This window comes from Bufo gargarizans, chromosome 4 (assembly GCF_014858855.1).
Source record: "Bufo gargarizans isolate SCDJY-AF-19 chromosome 4, ASM1485885v1, whole genome shotgun sequence".
NCBI classification, from domain to species: Eukaryota; Metazoa; Chordata; class Amphibia; order Anura; family Bufonidae; genus Bufo; species Bufo gargarizans.
In genome coordinates this window covers 111,877,704-111,901,079 of record NC_058083.1, presented here as the reverse complement: position 1 = coordinate 111,901,079, position 23,376 = coordinate 111,877,704, and the positions used below count along the sequence as shown (strand labels likewise).

Genomic DNA, 23,376 nt, shown 5'->3' with positions numbered 1-23,376 from the left:
GCATCTGCTCATCCTATGTTGTTCTGGTGTAAACTGTGTTATTTTATAGGGAAAGAAGAGGCTAATTCAGTGGAAATGACAATCCCGGGCTTGGACTGGGGAATGGATGAGGTGATGCAGAAGGATCAGAAAAAAGTCCCACAGAAGAAAGTTCCATATGCTAAACCTATTCCAGCTCAGTTCCAACAAGTTAGTCAAAAATGTTTTTTATTGAAATGTTTCCTGAAGATGCTTCTGTTATACAACTTTTTGTTATGTGAGGAACAGCTACCTGAAATGATGGTGTTGGCCTTTGGTCACGTTGAAAAATTTGATCTCACCGTAATCGTATTGACCCACCAAATAAGGGAGTCATGTCCGTTTTTGCACACAGTGAATGTCATACCTAGAAAACATTGGCATTGCGTTTCTTGGAGGAAACTGAAAAGAAAACCATAGAATTATTTTTCCTGGTTTTAATTAATAAAAATAAAATTGTAGATTTGATTAGTGCTCGTAAAAGACATAGCTTGTCCCCAAAAAATAAGCCCTCATACAGCTGTGAAGGGAAAGTTAAAAAGCTATTGCGCTTGGAAAGCGGGGAGGAAAAGGTGAAAGCAAAAATTGGCCTGTTACTGAAGGGTCCCTTTGTGCCAGAGTGATATGTGCCTAATTTATTAAGGGGTAGTCCCATCTCCATGCTAAGTTCTGCCCCTCCCATTAAGGCCCACCCAGTTTGTCACCACTTTGTGAAGCTTCACAAGTCGCAAATTATTGCGCATATATTGTGTGCACCGTAATTTGTGACTTTTTTACTCTGCAATTGTGATACGTCATTAGTAAATGCCCCTCGCTATGTTTTTATTTTCATTGCTACTGGTGAAAACTAATTCCATGTCTTATTTTTAGATGCCAAAAGTTTTATTCTCTCCATTCATATCCACAGCTACAAAATTTGCAGGCTGCAGTTAGATGTAGCTTTTATGCCTGAGGAAAACAGGGCAAACTGCTGTCTTAAAACCTTACTTTTTAACCCTGTGATTGTCATCCCTTATGCACAAAATACAGGATGAGTCTCTCAATTATCTAAACTTTAAAAATTCTGCGTATTCACTGTGTCTATAGAAAGTCTAAAATCCTCTTGTGAATTAATAATTTCAGGCCTGGCTGCAGAATAAAGTGCCCCTTATGCCCACTTCAGAAGCTGTCCCAGAACGGAAGGAAGAAGTAAAATCTGATGAGAAGAAAAAGAATCAGGCTGAAATTGAACAGGAGATGGCAACTCTACAGTATACTAACCCCCAACTACTTGAGGTATATGTCAGATCCTACAACTCAGAATAGTATTTGTGTCTGGTGTATTTCTATGTAGGACTGTAGTTGTGAATGCAGGTAACTTGATCTTGTAATATGTGGTAAACTAAAGAATAGGCAATTATCGGGACCAACCATTCTTTCCAATGGTTGCCTGCTTTTCAAATAAGGAGAGAGCTGGACTTGTTCCCATAATGAATTGTTTCTGGACAGAAATAAATTTTAGATGCCACATCAACGATGCTTTCACTGAATGAATAAGCGTTAATCGGGTGATTTAATGACATCTTTACACGGGTCAGTTATCGGAGTATGAGTTTATGCTTTAAGTTGCTTCCAGTAGCTCTGCACTCTATTAGAACGGTGCTCCACTTCTATGATGGATCAGAGACTATTCCTTTTTAAAGGTTTTTTTTTATTAGCCTAGCCATGTTTTTTTTTTTTTTTTTGTAATATGATTAGTTAAAATAGGCATAGCTTTAAGGTCTTGCTGTTGGCTCCGGTCCTCCTTTATGAACATTAGTCTTAAGATTCTGGGCAGCCTACTTCAAAGGGTTAAAACTAGTGATGAGCAAATCTGTTTATACCGCTAAGGACAAATCCACCTCCACCATATTATTCATTTCATCAATGCGCTGCTAAAATGTATTCTTGCCAATTATACTAACTATTAGGATGGCCGCCGGTCTCGCGAGAACATCTTAATCTTGTGAATGCGCCATTAGTGTGAGCAGCTACTCATGCACAAATATTTATAATTACGATTCTGGATTGTGGCACACTCCATAAATCTCAGGTTCAAATTTGTAATAAAGTATATTAATAGTAATATATACTATTAAAGGGGTTGCCCGGGTTCATAGCTGAACCCAGACATACCCATATTTTCTCCCAGGCAGCCCCCCTGACAAGAGCATCGGAGCAGTTCATGCGCTCTCTTTTGCCCCGCGCTGAATCGCGCAAGGCAAAGGCATTTTGTGGAGTTCCGGTGACGTACCCGGCTCTTCTTTGGGCTGCCAGGCGGAGGCTTCCGCCCAGCAGTGAGCCCGTTAATGTCACTGGCACTGATGGGCGGGCTTTAGCGCTGCCCTAGCCTGTAAAACGGCTAGGGCAGTGCTAAAGCCTGCCTATCAGAGCCGGTGACGTCATCGAACACACTGCTGGGCGGAATCCTCCACCCGGCAGTATGTTTATAGTAAATAAAGAGCCCTTGCCCTGCGCGATCCTGCGCAGGGCAAGGGAGAGCATCGGAGCATGAACTGCTCCGATGCTCAAGTCAGGGGGGCTGCCTGGGTGAAATTCTGCGTATGTCCGGGTTCAGCTCTGAACCAGGACAACCCCTTTAGGGCTACTTTCACACCTGTGTTTAGGTGCGGATCCGTCTTGTATCTGCACAGACGGAGCAGCACCTATAATGCAAACGCTGGTATCCGTTTAGAATGGATCCGTTTGCATTACCATGCTTTTTTTTTTTTTTTTCCTTTTCTTTTTTCATGATAATGCAAACTGATCCGTTTCGACTTACATTGAAAGTCAATGGGAGGCGGATCCGTTTTCAATTGCACCATTTTGTGTCAGTAAAAACTGATCCGTCCCTATTGACTTACAATGTAAGGACGGATCCGTTTGGCTCAGTTTCGTCAGACGGACATCAAAACGCTGCAAGCCGCGTTTTGGTGTCCGCCTCCAGAGCGGAATGGAGGCTGAACGGAGGCAAACTGATGCATTCTGAATGGATCCTTATCCATTCAGAATGAATTGGGGCTGAACTAATCCGTTTCGGGCCGCTTGTGAGAGCCTTGAAACGGATCTCACAGGCGGACCTAGAAATGGCAGTGTGAAAGTAGCCCAAGTATAATGACAAATTGGGTTCATTGGTAGTAGGACAAACCAATTAGCCCATCACAACTCCTGTATTTCATTTTCGGATGTAAATGCTTACATGGCTTTACTTTGTATTTTACAACTTTTTTTTTTCTTTTCTGTTTTTGCAGCAATTAAAGATTGAAAGGATAGCACAGAAGCAAGCCGAAGCTCCAGGGCAATCCCAGGGCCTTGCTTCCCCTTTAGGGGCACCTCCACAAGTTCCTTCAGCATTTCCTGCCTCAGGACCACAATCCCAGCCACCACAAAATTTCCAGCAGCCTCATCCATCACAACCAATGGCAATGAACATGCAGCATGGCCCTCAAGGACAGTTCAGGCCACAAGGACCTCAAGTATCTGGAGGTCCACAAGGTTTCATGGGTCCAGGTCCACAAAACATGCGACCTCAGGAAATGCATCCTGGAATGCCTAGACTTCCGGTGCCTGTTGGACCTATGGGTCCACAAGGTCCTCCAGGTAATTCTGGGCCACCTGGTCATTTGGCTCCTCAGATTCCACAAGGTCCAAGAGGAGGTCCGCCTCCTCATCACGGGATGCAAGGAGGTCCTGGTCCTCAGGGTCCTTTAATGGGTGTTGCTCCTAGAGGTGTCCAACAAGGTCCTAATCAAGGAATGCTTATGGGCCATCCAGCACAAGATTTGAGAGGTCCTTCAGCGCCAATACTTGGACATGGACCTGATGTTAGAGGACCAATGGATATGAGAGGACCCTCAGATATTCGTGGGCCCCAGGATATGAGGGGACCCCCTGAACTTCATGGACCTCAAGATATGAGAGGCCTTCCTGACATGCGAGGCCCTCAAGACATGAGGGGTGCTCCAGATATGCGAGGTCCTCTAGACTTACACGGCTCTCAGGAGATCAGGGCTCCAGACTTGCGTGGACCTCAGGATATGAGAGGACTTTCTGATATGCATGGCTCTGTAGATATGCGAGGACCCCCAGATATGCGAGGTCCTCATGATATGCGAGGACCCCCAGATATGCGTGGACCTCATGACATGCGTGGCCCCCAAGATATGCGCGGACCTCCAGACATGCGCGGACCTCCAGACATGCGTGGCCCCCAAGATATACGCGGACCTCCAGACATGCGTGGCCCACAGGATATGCGCGGTCCTCCAGACATGCGTGGGCCCCCAGACATGCGTGGACTTCAGGATATGAGAGGACCACCAGACATGCGTGGTCCTCCTGACATGAGGGGTGGCCCTGACATGCGTGGTCCTCCTGACATGAGGGGTGGCCCTGACATGCGCGGTCCTCCTGACATGAGGGGTGGCCCAGATATGCGTGGCCTTCCGGAAATGAGAGGTGGTCCTGACATGCGTGGCCCACCTGAAATGAGGGGTGGTCCACATGACATGCGAGGCCCACACGATATGAGAGGACCACCTGATGTACGTGGTCAACAGGATATGAGGAGATCTGATGTAAGAGGGCCACTTGATATGCGTGGCCAGCAACATATGAGGGGTACTCAGGACACTAGGGGGCCATCTGATATGCACATTTCTCCAGACATACGAAGCCCTCAAGATATAAGGGGTTCTCAAGACATGCGCAATCTTCAAGATGTTCGAGGACCCCCGGATATGAGTGGTCCTCATGAAATGAGAGGACCCCAAAATAGGGGGTCAAATTTGGGACTTTCTCAAGATACTCGTGGACAGTCAGTAGCCCAAGGTCCCACAGGAAATTCTCAAGGTCCTCACAATTCGCAGACTGCAGCAAGGGCATCCCACCAATCACAACAGAAAACCCCATTACTGGGAGATGGTCCTAGGCCTTTTAACCAGGTAACTGCCTTTAATAATGACAGGAAATACTTTGACAAGAGACGCCATTTCTAGTTTCACACTCTACTCTAATAGAAAACGGTTATTAAGAACCTAGTATTCTTTCAGATTCCAAATTCATTGTACTAGAAATTATACAAACCATTTGGAGCAAATCAGTTTTTCCTTGAAACCCTACTTTAAGAAGGCTGTTACATAAAGTGTTTTTGCTGACCTTAAGATAAATTTGACAGTATTAGAACGCTGTTCTTTAGCCAGATAATACATGGTACTTTACTATTCTGTAGAGTTGAAATGAAAAACCATGAATAATCCTTAAGTAAATAAATGTATTATAGTATTGCCTCTGAGAGGAAATTTGAAGACTGTGTAAAGGAAGTCAGCTTGTTCCCAGCCTTTAGTCAGGTTCAATTACAAGTGAGTTTGTCAATGTGTGCCTGTACTGTTCATGCTGAGATTACAGATTTATATATTTTTATAAAAGATAAAAAGTATTTTGAAATTCTTCAATGATAATAAATTTTTTTAAATTTTTGCATCATTTGAAGTCTCTGCACTGAGAAGTTTTTTTTAAATTAAAGGCGAACCTGTATGGGCCATTATTAGATATGTGATGGTAGCATGGGACAGGAGTACAGAAGTGCATATTGTCCTATCTGGATTGTCAGGAAATGATCACAAGGCATTGTATGAATCTCGCAAATAAAAACTTGCATTTCAGCTTATTAAAGTGGCAGTGTGTAAGTAAAAAATAACCACAAAGGGTTTCTTATAGCCCAAACTTCCAGCGTCAAATCTTTTTATTTACTGTGAAAAGATTATGTACAGTGATCAATTTATTACTGAAATAATTTTTTTGCTTCTATAGTACAACACTGCATGATGGCAGGCGGTCTTTTTGACAAAAGTGCCTAAAGTGGGTACTATATACCTATGGTATCACATAACTGAAAAAAGTTCGCTTTGCAAACAAATGCGTCTTTAGCGGTGTGCATGTGTAACCCCATGTTGACGGGACAGTAGCAGGAGTGTGGAATCGCTAACAATTTTTTGCTTCTGAACAATTGATGCCTTCCAGTACATCATGGTATCATTAGATGGACTTGGTAATATAGTTATATACTTATTGTAGTTTCAATTGCTTATTTTATGTGAAATAAGTCACCTCCACTGTCCATTTTCAGCCGCCATGGCTCCAGTACCTTTATAGCTTATTCCTCAAACATCCTGAAATGCACAGTAAACAGTATGGGTTCCAAATGGCAAAAACAAGACCCCTCTCTCTTGTTTAGCAAAATCAAGGCTATCTCATGCATACATTTGTCAAGAAAATGATACGGTTGAGAGGTTAAGTCTGTAAAAGAGGGCAAACTGTGTTCAAGCAGGACTGAAAATAATGCAAGTCCCAGAAGCTTAAATATGCACCTTAGTTGGCAGCTTCCCTAAAGGGAGCATATTTTAAAAGAAAAGCTTTGTTTGAAACTAGCAATTAGAAAAATATAGGTTAAAATGGGCAAAAAACAACAACAAATGTTTGACAGTGGTTGCCTGGAAGTAGTATGGACATATGCGATGTAAAAACATGTGAGACCAGAAAAAAGGATTCAGGATCAGGGCTTGATGCAAAGTCGAAGAAGTAAATGTAACTGGATGAGATGATTTGGCAGCAATCACCACTCTGCTGCCAAATCGTCTCATCCCATTACATTTCAAGGTTGATAATCAAACTTTTCTATTACACATAAAAACATTTGGTCAGTCTAATGGTACCTTGATTAAGGGCTCTTTCACACTTGCGTTCTTTTCTTCCGGCATAGAGTTCCGTCGTTGGGGCTCTATGCAGGAAGAATCCTGATCAGTTTTATCCTAATGCATTCTGAATGGAGAGAAATCCGTTCAGGATGTCTTCAGTTCCGGACCGGAACGTTTTTTGGCCAGAGAAAATACCGCAGCATGCTGCGCTTTTTGCTCCGGCCAAAAATCCTGAAGAGTCGCCGCAAGGCCGGATCCGGAATTAATGCCCATTGAAAGGCATTAATCCGGCCTTAAGCTAAACGCCGTTTCGGCGCATTGCCGGATCCAACGTTTAGCTTTTTCTGAATGGTTACCATGGCAGCCGGGATGCTAAAGTCCTGGCAGCCATGGTAAAGTGTAGTGGGGAGCGGGGGAGCAGCATACTTACCGTCAGTGCGGCTCCCGGGGCGCTCCAGAGTGACGTCAGGGCACCCCACGCGCATGGATGACGTGATCACATGGAACGTCATTCTGGAGCGCCCCGGGAGCCGCGCGGACTGTAAGTATACTGCTCCCCCACTCCCCACTACTACTATGGCAACCAGGACTTTAATAGCGTCCTGGCTGCCATAGTAACACTGAACGCATTTTGAAGACGGATCCGTCTTCAAATGCTTTTAGTTCACTTGCGTTTTTCCGGATCCGGTGTGTAATTCCGGCAAGTGGAGTACACGCCGGATCCGGACAACGCAAGTGTGAAAGAGCCCTAAAAAGTATGTTACCTACATTTCTGTGCATTAGTTATTTGAATTGCTCTTTCAGGAGCAAGATCATTTTGTGTAATAGAGTAGGACAGCTATTTGGGAATTCATATTCTCCCTGACTTCCATCCTCATAGTATTAGTTTTGGACAAGTAAAGGACATCTCTACAATCACCCCCAGAATACTAATTGCAGTAAATGGTGCTTCTATTATGCTGACATTGGCATTAGGCCTGCCCTGGAGAAATGTAGTTCCTGGTCAATTAAAAAAGATTCATGTAAAGGTAGTTACAGTAGAGCTTGTATGCTTTATCTCCTGTAGGTTCCCAGATTACTTTAGCAAACTAGTACTTCTGAATTCTGTTTTCCTAAATTTCCTGTGAAGATACTGTAATGTGCTGTGATGAGTGCCGATGTAATCAATCAGAAGGATACAGTGGCTTCCATTGGAGCAGTATTTTATATAGTATACTTTACATTAATAGGAGGTCTGCTTACTTTTTGAATAGCAAGCTAGTCCATTATGCATTTAAGCCATTGTTGGAACCAAAGCACTTTTCAGACCTTTACATAAACCTTACCTAAATTGTATCTCTACCTGGATTTCTGTAGTATATAGATCAATTCCTAATGCACTGACCATTATAGCTCCTGAATCCTGAGCTATACTGAACAAATCCTGAAAACATGGCCTGGGAGGGGGTTGATTAGAGAAACCATAAACGAACACCTTATTGAGTGTCCACTGTGTTTAGATGGTGGGCTGTGCAGGTACTGAATCTGGCTTTGCTGCATCAGTGCTCCTGCAATCTAGCAAGAGCAGGTCCGGTTTATAAGCACTTCTGTCTTCTCTTTTGAAGTCTACATAGCTCTCGATGAGGTCCAAGTTGGGAATTTAGGAAGCGGGAGTGCCTTAGCAGACTAAAGCCGTGCCTTAGTAGACTACTACTGTTTGATACTAATGTGAAATGAGGGCGGCTGTTTTTTTCCCTGTAACAGGGGCTCCTATGGGTGCACAATGAAAAAAATGTCAGGACTTGTCATGTAACAATATATATCAAGCACAAACTAATAAAAGTAATAAAATGTAAAAATCCCCCACCCCCAAAAAATACAAAAATAAATCAGCTTAAGGGCCCTATTACATGGGCAGATAGAGCAGACTATTGTCAGTAGGGAAGCGTTCCCTCCAGTCAGTCGTCTACTCACTAGAGGAGGAGACCGACTCCTCAGTATAGGGAGAGCAATCTCTAATTCTTCACACGTCCCTATGCCTATTACAAGACGCAATCTGCCGCCGGCAAGCCCAGGATTTTTAACATGTTAGAAGATCCTAATGAATAAGTGTTCGCGCGTTCATCAGATAATCAGCGGCAGTATTACACTGCCAGATGATCGTTAATGAGCGTTCATCTTAATAATCTGCCTGTGTAATAGGTTCCACAAATTGCGGATCCGCAAAGCACTGATACTGGCTGAGTGCCTTCCTCATTTTGCGGAACGTCCAGGCCATATTAGAGCAGTCCTATTTAGTGTTGTTTCTGGTATTGAATTTTCGATACCCATTCAATACTTTTGTCCGGTATTGACCTCAATACCAGGATTTGAAATTTTTCAATACTAGGGTGCACTACTGCGCAATCTAGTATCACAGATCATGGCACGCGCTGCTCTCGGCGCGCTCCGTGTTCTCTTCAGCCACACAGGGGAGAAGGAGTCACTCTCTCTCCCCCTGTGCCGCTGCCACCAATGAGGAGAGAGAGGGCCGGAGGAGGGGCGGTTAATGTGCAATACAAATACAGGAGGCTGGCAGCAGAATCGCATAGCCGTCGCCCAGCCTCTATGAAAGAAAGCTGCGGTCAGCGGCAGTTAACTCCAGGGGTTAACTGTCATGTAATGCTTAGCAAAGATCCTTTTGGGGAACACAGGTAGGTGATTTCAGATATAATAAAGGGAGCCTGGCACATTGAATAAGCAGTCTGATCTGCCAGCAGATTGAGATATAGCTTTGTGAAGAGAGGAATTATAATCTACTGTTTAAATGGACCCAATTATTGACAGCTATCTATATATGTAAATACAGTGATAGCTTTCTCCATACAGCTCTAAAGCTGTCATTTAAAATGTATAAAAAAAAAAAAAAGGCTGCTTCCACTTGGAGGAGCTCTGTGTATATGAATTTATAGAGTTACCATTGTACTCTATGAAAGTAATCACCAAAAATATTATCTGCCAATTAAAACCTGATGGTAACATATCTCCTTTTTTTTTCTAATCTGATTTTATTTTCTGATTACAGAGTTTTTTTATTCTGTTTCCTGAACATGATTATGCGGGCAGCCATCTTGTCCGAGCTGTTCTTAACAGCATTTACAAAGCATTAAGAAAATTGCTTTATGACATCCCCATGCTCCATAGACACAATGGTCAGGAAGGAACCTCATTGACTTCTATGGGAGAGTTTCCGAGGCATGCTCTGTCATCTGTGCAGAGGTCATTGTAAAAGGAAAAAATGGATAAGCTTTGACAATCACTTATAGTGAATGGTGGATCCTGTCCTATTTATACACAGAGGTGATATTGCCTTATAGGCAGGTTTAGCATGACAGATAAGCAGATAACTGCAGTAAAGTGATCTGTACAGACCAAGAAGTGTCGCCTATTAGGCTTGGTGGTCAGTGCGAAAACTTAAGATTTAGTTTTTTGTTTAAGTATAGATATTTACTTGGAAAATTTAAAAATATATATATTTTTTTTTAAACATATTAAACATAAAAACGTGATTTAAACAATCGGTCCTATTCAGATGACCCTTTCCCTTTTAAAATCTCTAATCACCCCCAGTAGTGGCTGCAGGAAAATACTGTGAATTAATGTGTGAACAGGAGAAGCTGATAAAGGGGGTTGTGCAGCAACCTAAGGGCTCATTCAGAAGGCTGTATGATCCATTCTGCAATTTTGCGGAACAGGTGCGGACCCATTCATTTTAATGGGGTCACAAAAGATGTGGACACACACCGTTTGCTATCTGCATCCCTGGTTCCGTTCCACGGCTCCGCGGAAATGATAGAACATATCCTATTTTTGCGGACAAGAATAGGCATTTTTTATTACTGCACATGGCCCCTAATCCGTGTTTTGTGGATCAGCAAAGCACTAAGACTGTCTGAATGGGCCTTAAAACTGATGACTTATCCTCTATCCGATTTCCATCGCCAATCAGCTATTTGAAGGGGTAGTTTGAGTGGCTCTGTTTTTAGAGCTGCTCAGTCCCATTCAAGTACATGATCAAGCACTTGTTGCAGTGCACCACCAATGCAAAGGAGATGGTGCTCAGGCAGTTTTGAAGAGGAAGCAGTGCTCGCATGAGTGCTGCTACCCCTTTATGCAGCTGATCAGCGGGGTGCCGGGAGTTGGACAACCGCAACCAATCTTATATTGATGACCTAGCCTGAGGTTAGGTCATCTATATTAAGGCACTGTACAACCTCTTTAAGTGCCAAGCCCCATAGCTGTTGCATGGTCTGCCTCCATGGTAGGTAGGCCACTGTGTGAAGACACTGATCACCCACTGATAAGACCACCCACTGGACTCCTAAGCCCAGAATGAGCAGTAATTTAACCCTTTTGCCGTGCGATGTGTAAACATGGTGCCCACTCGCGCGCACAGCAAGTGCCACGGCCGGCGAGTCTCTGCAGTTTCAAACAGCAGAGGCCCGCAGCTAATGACCACAACTGGCAATGATGCCGTGTGGTCACAGCATATAAACAGTGAAGAACCCAGAAGCGCATACCGTGCGGCCAATGGGGATGCCAGCAATTCACTTTAATACGCTGGGTCTCTCCTGTATGGAGTGTGGTATTAATGAATAAAATAAACAAAATTGTGAATGTTGTAGCCTCCTACACTGGCTACAAAAACATTAAACATGGGCACACAGAGATCACCCCTATTTCCTTAGAATCAAAAAAATAAATACATAATTAAAAAATTTAAACTTAATGGGCATCACCACATCTAAAAAACGCCTGTACTATTAAAATATAAAAATATTTTTCCAATACTGCAAATGGCATAACTGAAAAAAAAGTATCAAAATGGCTAATCCGCCATTTTTTTCATTGCTTCTCTTAGGGTACTTTCACACTAGCGGCAGAACGGATCTGACAGGCTGTTCACCCTGTTGGATCCGTCCTGCCGCTATTTTGCCGTGGGGTGGAGCTCCAGCGCAGCAGTGCACGGCGAAAGGCCGCCGGACTAAAACTACGACATGTCAGACTTTAGTCCGACAGTCTCTCGCCGTGCTGGGACGGAGCGGCGGCACGTCGAAATAGCAGCAGCATGGATCCGACAGGGTGAACAGCCTGTCGGATCCGTCCTGCCACTAGTGTGAAAGTAGCCTTGCTCAAAAAAAAGTTACAAAATGTGATCAAAAAGTCACACCCACTCCAAAATGGTATCAATAAAAACTACAGATCGTCCCGCAAAAAATGAGTCCCACACAGCTCAGTAGACATAACTATAAAAAAGGTAATAGGAGTCAGAAAATGGTGGTGATAAAAAAAAGTTCAAAAAAAGTTTTTATTTATTTTTACAGAATTTAGACATATAAAACCTATACATATGTGGTATCGTTGTAACCGTACTGACTCAGAGAATTAAGGGCAAAGGTGAGTTCTGCCGCAAATGGAATTCCGTAGGGACAAAACCCATAAAACAGAGGAATTGTTTATTTTTCCAATTCCACCCCATTTGGAATTTCTTTCCCGCTTCCCACTACATTGTATGCCATATTAAATGGTGGCATTAAAAAATTACAACTTGTCCTGCAAAAAAACAAGCCCTTATATGGATATGTGAACGGAAAAATAAAAAGGTTGTGGCTTCAGTAAGATGGGGATGAAAAAGCAAATTATGCTGAATAGTTTCTTACAAACCCATCAATGTACTCTGCTTTTCCTGCTCTATAACATGCTACCTTGGTCTTGAATGAAGGTGTTTTTTCAGAATGCTTTTAACAAGGGTGGATAAAAATCTGATTTATATTTTTTTTAAAACAACCAAAAACTTTTTTTATTGATTTTTTTTATTTTTTTTTATAAAAAACGCTTTTTGAGGAAAATTTTACCATCCATAGGTTATTCCATCATGAAATAAAGATTAGTTTAATTATGTAGAATAAGGCTGTATATGTTTAATTTTGGTTAAAAAAAAATTCCTTTAATCCATTCACAATGTCATGCTCTTCCAGAAGTTTTTGTACGATTATTGGGTGGTTTATCTGCCTACAAGATATTATCACAGATGCTTGGTTTACTTTTGCAGTTCTCAAAACTGAATTTAACTCAGCAGAGATCACATGCCTCTTCACAGCAAAAATTTTATAACATGAGAAAAAGACCTTAATCCTAACTTCTACAAACCTATGAATGCAGAATCAACCTAATCAAACTAATATGAAAAGTTGTTATTCTAAAAATCTTCATCTACTTGCATATTATAAGTTATACCTGCAAGAATTAGTCTTTATGTAGAAAACTATGATTTAAATCAAGCCTTACTGACTAGTGATTTAAATCAAATCCACCCTGCTTTAGCTGTTATTTATAGAACCCATCATAACAAAACATTCTCTTACAGCTAGATGATGTCTATGCATTTGTACATGGCGATTACAAAGACTGGTTATAAATCTCCACATGAGGGACACAGGGCAGACTTAATATGCATTAGCAGCGAAGTATCTGGGTTTCAGAGCTCCAATGTAGAGATGGACTGTAAGATAACTACAGCTGTGCATGACGCATGACATGTCTTGAACTAAGATGCATTGTTTTCCTCCAGACATTCATGCATAGCTGTAGTTCTAGAAGATCTCTGCATTGGAGATGCTTTGCTGCTAATGCAGATTGCGCTGTTGGGAGTACACCCTGTGCCAATCTTTGTCATCCACTTGCACAAATGCATTTTGGCAAATAAGACCTCTAATTGTCCAAGAGTTTGCTTCCAAATTTACGTACTCTGCAAAACAAAGTGGTGGTGGGGTTATAAAAATAGACGAAGGGAGCAAATAAGAAAACTAGAAATGGCATGCACAACAGAATAAGAGATTTCTGCAAAAAAAAAAAAAAAAACTTATCAAACCAAATAAAAGGGGGTCTCTTTTTTAACATTGACAAGATCTGGATGGTGATGGACAATTTCAGTAAGGCTTTATTATAAGCCTTTATCTAATTTATTCTTCAGGGTGGCAAAGGCCAGGCCCCTCCTCCTTTATTACCAGGCCTCGGAGGACAGCCGAACGCACAAGGACGCCCGCCAGCACTGGGACAAGGACCCAATCCTAACAAAGGTATTTTATTTGTCTCAAGATTGTTGTGGACATTTTATTTATTTTTTACTTTTTTTTATTGTGACTTCTATCCTTTTTAGCTAAGATACCTGAATCCTTTGTTTTAAGTTTTAACGTTTTCAAAGAGCTTGCATAAACTCCTAAGCCCAGCTGCAAACAAAATAGACGTGTAATGCTTCAAAGGCTGTCCGTACAGATTAGGCCTCATGCACACAACCATGTCCATTCTGCGGTCTGCATACTGCGGATCCGCAAAATAATGATGCAGACCTATTGACTTAACTGGGTCCGTGGTTGGCATTTTGCAGACATTGGGCCAGATTTATCATTAGCTCAGGTCAGAATAATGGAATGAAAAAGTCCCAAAAGCTAAAACTGCGCACAAATTTGCACTATGCTCGCCAGTTTTCTGAAAGTGGGCGTGTTTTCTTATGTAAATGAATCTCTAGACAGATTTACTATTGGGACTATTTAAAAAGTCGCAATTTCACTCCAGTGAGGACCATGCTTATCTTATGAGACTTTTTAATAGAACATGCGAGTTTTTCATAAAGATGTGCGACTTTTGTTAAGCTGCTTACCGACGGATAAACTGCTACCGTCAAACCACATTTATTACAGTCTTAAAGGGCCGATCATAAATCTGACTTGGCTAAAACTGACTTTAGCCATATGTGAAAGTGGAGTGAGCTGTCAGTCATGATAAATCTGGCCCATATTCTTTTTGCCAAACAAACATACGGATGCGTAAAGCACACAGATGATCCTTTTGCATTCCACATTTGAATGTCAGTTTCATAAAAAGATGAATGAATCTGCAATTTAGGGACCACGGACCCATGCAGGTGCAACACTGCCAGTACCCATATTTTAGGGAACAGCAGTTTGCAGACTGCAAAATACATAGTCGTGTGCATGAGCTGTCTCTCCCGACCTCTCCATAAACATGCATGCACAGCCAAGCTTACATGTGCGCCCCCCCCCCCCCCCAACACCTGCCATCAGGGAAGAATTAGGACGCTCTCGTACACATAAGATGGTAGGCCACCTCAAGGCAGTGAATGTGCGTTTTTTGTGGATCAGCACTAAATATCCTCACCATGCAATACAATTGTTTTTTTTTTTAAACTTCCTTCTTGTGCAGCGCACAGAAAAATCCACAGCATGCCTTATCCGTTGCAGAATTCTTGAATGGATTTCACCCAGTTTTTTTTAGTTTTTTTATTCTGTGTGTGAACATAGTCTTAAATCTGTCATTTAAATACAACCTAATGTTAGTGACATGCTGTCTTGTGGGAGGCATTACAAGTCTATTGTAAATGTGCATAATTATTACTGATTATAGCAATTTCTTTTTTTCCTAATATGTTCTTAGATTGTAAATGAAATCTATGATGAAGCAAAAAATATATTAAATTGTCACCCACAACTTCAGTCTCTCCTCAGATCTATGGTTTAGTACATTTGTTGTCACATTTTAAGGAAGCTTGCAAGAACACGCTGCATTCTATTTGGCCAGTTTGCAATATGAACTTGCTCCTGTTTTTTCATACGTATTAGGTTGTAGGCATAATCATTTTGTTCAGCTGATCTTTTATTCTGAAATGTTATACGTTCCCGGATCAGAGAATTTCTATTCTCTTCTTGGCTTGTAGGTGACATGCGTGGTCCTTCAAATCATCAGTCTGAACGGAGACGTGAGCCAAGTCCTTTCAGAGGTGGACCAGAGTGGATGGACTCGAGAGACAGTAGAGGGCCTCCTGACAGAAGGGGTCCACACTCTGAGGGACTTGAGCACCCAGATGATTACAATCAGGATGACCGTTATGGACCACGAGGACGCGACTTTGATGCAAGAAGTGGCAGTGCCCCATTACAAGATGAAAAGTGGAGGCGTGGTACAGGCCCACAGTTTACTCCAAATCACCGAGATTTTCCTGATCGAGAAGCTCGAGATTCAAATCGATGGGAGGGAAGGAGACACTCAGATGATCAGTTTGCCAGGGACTCTGAAGATGGAAGGTTCCGGGGACAAAGAGATGATAGGTTAGTTGCATGTATTTAGGCAGTACAATCATGTCTTATGGCAGTTTCACATTATGGGCACATGTGGTACTGACTTGCTCCTCATTTTGCCACTAGAACAGTTTGAACCCACCATGATGCTGGCTTTACTAGGTTTACGTATACCTCATTTATATTTTCCTCTTACATTTAATCATATTGATATTTTACCAAGTCAGGATCTGAAATATTCAGAACTCTGGGACAGAATGCAAGTAAACCTTCTCAAATTTCTCTGTGGGTTTCCCTGTAAACTAAGAATCATGGCTGTATTAGTAAGCCATACCCAGTTTTTTAAGTCAAAGTGGTTACATGCTTGAGTATTTCAACCAAGGTTTAGCTTTAGTCACAATCTCATCTCATCTATAGGTACTGTGAGCCTGACTACAAAGGTTCAAAATAAGAAATTGTTCCGAAATGTATTACCCTCTAGTGTCAGACAACAGAGTTGTCGCCGTGAACCTAAAGGCCCCTTTACATGAGCAGATGATTGTTCGGAAGAAGTGTTCCTTCCTGACAATCGCCTGCTCGTTGGTGAAGGAAAGCTCTGTATTTACATGCAGAGATCCCCTCTACAGTGTGAGGAGGAGCCATTGCTAATGCCATCACTCATCCCCATACAGAATCATTGTTTGCCGGCAGCAGAACACTGTTTATACTGCACGATCTGCTGCCAGCAATCGATGATTTAGATGACCTCATGAACGATCCTATTACCTGTGTCGGTAATCAGCGGCACATTTATACCAGCACATGATCCCTAACAAGCGCTCATTAGCAATAATGTGTCCTAACCTCAGGAAGTAAAAAGGGGCCTTTTACTCCCTGTAGTTACTTTAGTTTCTTTCTTTCATTTTGTTGATGTATAGTTTTTGTATTGAATGTCGCAAAACTCTCCACGTGAATTTTTGCATTGCCACCATATTAATTTTTTCAGTTTTCGCCGGAGTGGTCCCTCAAGACACGAGGGCCGTGGATCTCGTGGAAGAGAAGGATTTTCTAATTCTGACGACTTTGGTTCTAGTGATAGCTATGAAAAGGATGAACATGGTAGAGGGCGAGAGAGTTCCAGAGGACGAGGTCGTGGTCCTCAGAGAGGTAAGATGTTAAAGGAGTGTTCAGCAGGATTTTTTCTTTTGGGGGAGGGGAGGGGAGGGGGAAGGAATTAAGAAAGACATATTACTCACCTCTCCGATTCCTGACACTGCTCTGGTTAGTGCTACTCTCCAGTTCCTGGTCTATAAGAGAGCTGATCTCTGGGGTGGCCTCAGCAGTGTACCCCTGTCCCCACAATAGCCTTTTTTCTTTTTCACTGTAACTGGACAATACCTTTAAAGGTGTTATTGCAAGTGGTTCTACCAGTGGATTAATATTAGAATTTTCAGCTTGAGATTTTACTTTAGGAGCAAACTGGTTGTACTAACATTCTGTTAGGGCTGTGCTCCTTCACGTTATATCCCGAAGTGCTGCCCTCATATGAGAATGGTGAACCACATTGGTCAACACCAGGGGGAGTGATTTATTTTGTGATCATGAATTTGCATATGCGTTACTTTTTTTAAAGACTTTAACAAGGTGTTGGAATGTTAGAAAAAGAAATCCATATTGGTACAGTTTTAGTTAATCACAAAGAGCATCTCCTGATGATGTTTGTATTGCCAAACAGAAGCAAGAAAAGGACTTCTCCCCACACCAGATCAGTTTTCTGGTTCAGACCGTGGTCCTAATCACCAGTCCCGGGATCCAAGCAGAGATTCAGGTAAACGTACAGGTGTTAAACTATAGCGGAAAAAATTAGAATTTGCCATTTAAAATTTTTATTTTTTGTGGGGAAAAAAACTATAGGAAAAAGCTCTAGCCTATAAGCACTCCTACAGTCTTGGTCACTAGATGGACTGGCACTTTTTCCTAAGCAATCCACCACTGACAATAGATAAGACACCTCACATCTGTACACATCACAAACCATGTACACAAAACCCATGAAGTCATTGAGTCATCTCCAGACCATTCCTGTTTCCTGTGGTCCATGTATGCTTCAGAGTTGAGGAGCTCAGGCAACATGGCTGCCCCTTAATCATGTACAGAATATAGAATATAAATGTTACTATTGGAAAATGAGAAAGAATTACAAAAATTATATATTTCAGTATCTGGTTTAATCTAGTAAGAATACAATGTACACCATAGAGAACTTTTGTCTGTGAATAGCACACATGAGCATATCATAAGGTGACAAGTTGTATATAGAGCATCTTGACTCTTCTTAAAATTTAAGATCGTCCATAATCTAATTTAAATATTTAAATTAATCTGTATAATCATGTAATACATTTGAATGAAAATATATAAATATATATATATATATATATATATATATCTATTATAATTTATATTTTTTTGCCCCTTCATGTATCTGCTCAGGTCCAGATCACTTCCAAGGCAGCCCTCAACGGGACATTCCAACTCCTGAAAGTCACTCCCCAGCTAGCAGGGAACGCTCCTCTTCTTTGCAAGGAATGGACATGGCCTCCTTACCACCACGCAAGAGACCCTGGCATGATGGCCCTGGAACCCCTGATCATAGAGATATGGATGCTGGTTTATCAGATGACAGTGGGAAAGGTAAATATATTGGTCGTTCACTTGTTGATTAGGAAACAGTACACTCTTCTGAGTGAGGCCATGTCAAATGGGTATTGTGAAGATGATATACATCTTGTTTGAATTTAATTTTTTGTTTTGTTTTTTGTTACTCCTTCAGGGCCACCAAACCGGTCACAAAGACTAAGCCGGTCAAGCTCTCAAGAACAAGATGAAGGCTCGTCTAGGGGTACTAGAGGAAACTGGGGTAGAGGGGGATCTGGAACAAGCAGCAATATGAACTCTCAGTGGAGAGGGGGTCCTCGGGGTAGCGGAAGCAGCAGTGGAGGTGGAAGAAATCGATAAGATCACGTAGCAAATATTTTGTTCCCAAGTCCATATTGGACCAAAGTACATTGAACTTCTAATGGATACCAACAGTGTCACTGCTGGAGAGATCCTAGACACATTTACAAGAACCGGAACACTGGAAGAAACTGTAAGGACTTCAGAGAACTCAGAATCCAACCCTATTTGTTTTCTTTTTCTGTTGGTTTTTCACATGCTGTTCAGTCCATACAACCATCACTTTTCTTCTCCTCCAGAGACAACAGTTATAAACAGCAAATCCTTGTGTACATTTTGTTGGCAATTGAGTTGTTTAATTTTTTTGTATGCTGAATGTTTAAGAAATAACTAAGGGAGAAGAAAGTCTTCTGTTATTTAATGATGTGGTTTTGAAAGCTTGTGTAACACTGTGACCTGAGTACCACAAGACACTGAACTAAGATTTCTTAAGGCTGCCTTTATAAGTTTTTTTTTTTTTTTTTTTGGGGGGGGGGGGGGGGGGTGATGCTTGAAATGCTATTACGTTTTTTTAGGAGGCATTTTTATTTCCAGTTCTGTAAAGAACAAGGCTATGATAATATTTATTTATATAGCCCCACCATATTCCACAGCGCTTTACAATTTCATAGGGTTCATGTACAAAACAAAAGTAAATAATATACAACTGAATCACTAGGAGTCAGGGCCCTGCTCGCAAGAGCTTACAATCTATGAGGAATTGGGGGTGACACATAAGGTAGTTGATTGTGATAAGTAGGATTCAAGCTATTATTGAACTGAAAGGAGTTGTGCTGGCCGATCTGCTTCGGGTTTAGGATTGTTCGATCAAGTTCAGGCCAGAGGAGTTGGTGGGGGAAAAGTCATTCTAGGTAGCTTGATAAGCCTGCCTGAAATGATGTGTTTTTAAGACATGTTTGAAGATGGATAAGTTTTGAATTGACCTAATATCTTCATAACTCGAGAAAAGTTTTGAAGATGAGAGTGAGAGGTAAAAATTATGGAGGATATTAATCTTAGGTTGCTAAAGAACAGAGAGCACAAGTAGGGTGGTAGATGGAAATGAGGCTATGAGTAAACACCACATAAAAATGCACTACAGAATATGCTGTGAAACACCACCCTATAGGAACACTGAACCTTGATGTAAATAGTAGCTGAGCTGCAGTTACCCAGCATGACCAGTACACAGTGAATGAAGCTGTGCTTCTGGCTCCATTCTCTGTGTTAGTTCTGGCAGCTGCTGCAAACAGCTGGTCGGTGGGGCTCATTGCTGTTGGACCTCCACTGATCTGATATTGATGACCAACTACTGTGAATCGCTTCCATTTTCAACCCGATAATTGGCTGCTCAGTTGGCACGTGAAAATGTGCCATTATTCTACCACTCCACATTATTGTGTGTGCACGCCCTCTCCCCTTCTTTAGAATAGATGGGAAAGGCTCCTTACAGTCAGATAAAGGATGAGTAATAGCTGAGCTCCTGGAACACAGAGAATAATTCTTTAGTCAATCTTCAACATTGAAATTCTAACACTAAGAAGGAAAAGTTGTGCAATTATGGAAATCACAGGAGCGATAGGCATGTTAATGATAGAAAATGGAAACAAAGTATTCAACACATCTAAATTTATTCTTTATCGAGTTTTAGCGCCACACACAGAACTACACGTACATCATTTTGCATGATCTCAATGAGGTTATTAATGGTCTGAGGAATATTCTTCCATGCTCAATGCACTTGGACACGCACGTCGTCAAGATCTGCTGCTGGCAGCTCCCTTTCCATTTAACAACCAATGATGTCTCAGATGTGCTCGATGGGAGACGGGTATAGAGACGCTGTAGGCCATTGTCCATGTTTATGCCATAAGTAGCATGAGCAATGGGTGGGCTGGGGTTGTCCTGTTGAAAAATGTCTCCTGGGATGCTTTGGAGAAATGGCTGTACTACTGGTTGTGCTGAATGTAACAAGTGTACCTTAAATGAAGATTAGAAGGGTCCGCCTACTGTATATTAAGCTACCCTACACCATAATCCGAGGAGTAGGACTGGTGTGATGTTCCCTTGTGAAGCCCTCCTCATGGTGTTGTCCATTTAGCCTGAAATTGGTCTGGAAACTATCGCTGCATCTGAGACAAAAGCAGGACTCATCCCTGTAGAGCAGGCATCCTCAAACTGAGGCCCTCCAGCTGTTATAAAACTACAACTCCCACAATGCCCTGCTGTAGGCTGATACATGTAGGCTGTTCGGGCATGCTGGGAGTTATAGTTTTGCAACAGCTGTAGGGCCAGCTAGGGTCTGTGTAGAGCAGGGATGGCTAACTTGCGGTTCTCCAGCTGTTGCAAAACTACAACTCCCAGCATGCCCAGTCTGCCTACAGCAGGGCATGGTGGGAGTTGTAGTTTTACAACAGCTGCAGCGCCGTAGGTTGGCCAGCCCTGGTGTAGAGGTTCTTCTCTGTGCACCTTTTACTGTCATTCAAGTTCGCCATTGTTCTCCCAACCACCAGGACCTGCAACATTGAAAAGTGCTGACATCTTGGCCTAGGGGCAACGATCTGCCTGTATTGTTTTGTGAATTTTCTTTGTATTTAATGTTCCTTTACTTCGTTTTTTTTTCCTCATATGATACACATTAGATATGTTTGGCGTGACCACAACTGAAAGTAATTGTTCATGCTTAAATTTTTTTTTTGCTTTAGAAGGAGCAATTATTACATGGATTGTGTTTAAAGGGAGTCTGTCAACTGGAAATTCACTGATAAACCAGGCACAATGCCTTGTAGGGCTAGCTCAGCTAAATGGTATGATACCTTAGCGATCTGTTGCTTCCTTCTGGAGAATAAGTGCTTTTAATCCGTATCCCCATAAGCAGTTAATTGCACCAAGGGTGGGCCCAAACCCCTCTGCACCCTGCTCCTCCTTTTTTTCCTCTGAGAGACCCTTCCTCTCTTTCCGGTTTGAAAAGGCCAAACCATTTAAAACATTTGTACAAAGTGAAAAATCCTTCGCACTACCAACGACCTTATAAATACAAGTCATACACCACACAAGAGCTGCGTTTGAAGTCTGTATGAGATTTGTATTTTTCTTGCACAAAAACCTGAAGCGAATCTCATCAGAAGAAAGCAGCAAGTCCTTTCAAAGGAAAGCCATATTGCTGTGCTGTGACAGGACGAATACTGCCGTTATATGGACTGAAGCCTTGATTAGATTGCTATTCAAAAGTAGCCATCAAGCCCCACATTCATGCACATATATTAGAATATTTCATTTAGCCCAGATGCTCTTTTTGGACTATTTAGGTACCATTAATGCTAATTGAGGCCTACAGTAGACTTCCTTTATTTTATTTTTTTCATTTCAATAAGGTGTGACCCTTCACACGCTGACACTGTCAGCACTAATGAGATAGTGTGAGACTCTAAGGGCACATCCTCTTACCAATGAGATCGGTAAGACTCTAATGCTGGCAAATAAAAGTATTTACTAAAATGCACATGTCTGCAGGGCCTATATTAAGCATATTTCTGGTGCAGATTTTTGCCGCAATCTGCAACACTTCCCCACTCACGCCTGGTCAAAAAAAGTGGGTGCGGTAGAGAAGAGGACGGGCCAGTATGCCCGTCTCATTCATCATTTGCTATGCCTGTTTGAGGAGGAGAAATTGGTCTAAATTTAAGCCAGCAAGGAAGCTGTCTTACATTTAGACCTGCGGTGGATATGTCGAAGTTATGTGGAAGCCGGTGCTGCTGCTGTGACACAAACCAGCAGCAATGCTGTGAATCCCAGTCTGACTGTGGCTGTACAGTTCAGTAAATCCAAGGTCGGGCAGGAACTGACAGCATTTTAAATCATTCTAAGGCTACATTCACGCAAACGTATTTTGTTTCCGTGTCCGTTACGTTTTTTTTCCGGACTATGTGCTATCTGCATCTGTATGTCTGTTCCGTAGCCCTGCAAAAAAAGTAGAACATGTCCTATTGTTGTCCATTTTGCAGACAAGGGTAGGCATTCTTACAATGGATCCGCAAAAAAAAAAAAAACGGATGCCATACGGCCATCCGTCATCCATACGGTGGTGTGAATGTAGCCTTATTCAGCGAGTTTGTGTCACATGAGCAGTGTTCAGCCTGAGAAATACTGCTCTCACACAGAGTGTGTTTCCCGGGCTGGAAACCCTCTTGTAAAATGGCCATTACGTGGTGACCTTCTTTTCATCTTTTTAGTTGCGCATACACCAATCTCCTGTTCCTCTCGCCATCTAAGATGGCCTGGCCTACCTGGTGCATTAGTTATCCCAAGACACTTGCTGCTGCCCTTGGTTTGGCAAACACTGCTCATTTGAACAGTGCGGGCCAGTCCAGGAGCAGGGTTGGACAAGTAGGAAGAATCTTGAACTACCAAATGACCACTAGTCTGACAAGCGGTGGCCGCAATCTTGTATAGCAGAGGAGGAGCATGAGAATTGACGGCTCTTCAGCGAAAAAGATTAAAAGGAGACACCATGTGTTTGTTCCCCAGTAAGTGTGACTTTTTCTTTTCTTGAACCA

At 42.2% G+C, this 23,376-nt stretch overlaps 1 protein-coding gene across 4 annotated transcripts in view; it reads left to right on the top strand.

The window, feature by feature from the left end:
- Window positions 1-19,273, top strand: part of WDR33 (WD repeat domain 33) — an 89,294-nt gene extending 70,021 nt beyond the window's left edge. For 3 of the 4 annotated variants that reach the window (XM_044292548.1, XM_044292547.1, XM_044292546.1), the window contains exons 14-22: window positions 50-189; window positions 1,141-1,293; window positions 3,288-4,979; window positions 13,723-13,828; window positions 15,484-15,874; window positions 16,830-16,990; window positions 17,559-17,651; window positions 18,317-18,517; window positions 18,657-19,273. In XM_044292548.1, the coding sequence (XP_044148483.1) occupies window positions 50-189; window positions 1,141-1,293; window positions 3,288-4,979; window positions 13,723-13,828; window positions 15,484-15,874; window positions 16,830-16,990; window positions 17,559-17,651; window positions 18,317-18,517; window positions 18,657-18,841 (3,122 nt within the window). In that variant the 3' untranslated portion in view covers window positions 18,842-19,273. The remainder of the gene's footprint in view (window positions 1-49; window positions 190-1,140; window positions 1,294-3,287; window positions 4,980-13,722; window positions 13,829-15,483; window positions 15,875-16,829; window positions 16,991-17,558; window positions 17,652-18,316; window positions 18,518-18,656) is intronic. The other variant, XM_044292549.1, reaches the window with a different exon arrangement.
- The last annotated feature ends 4,103 nt before the right edge of the window (window positions 19,274-23,376 follow it).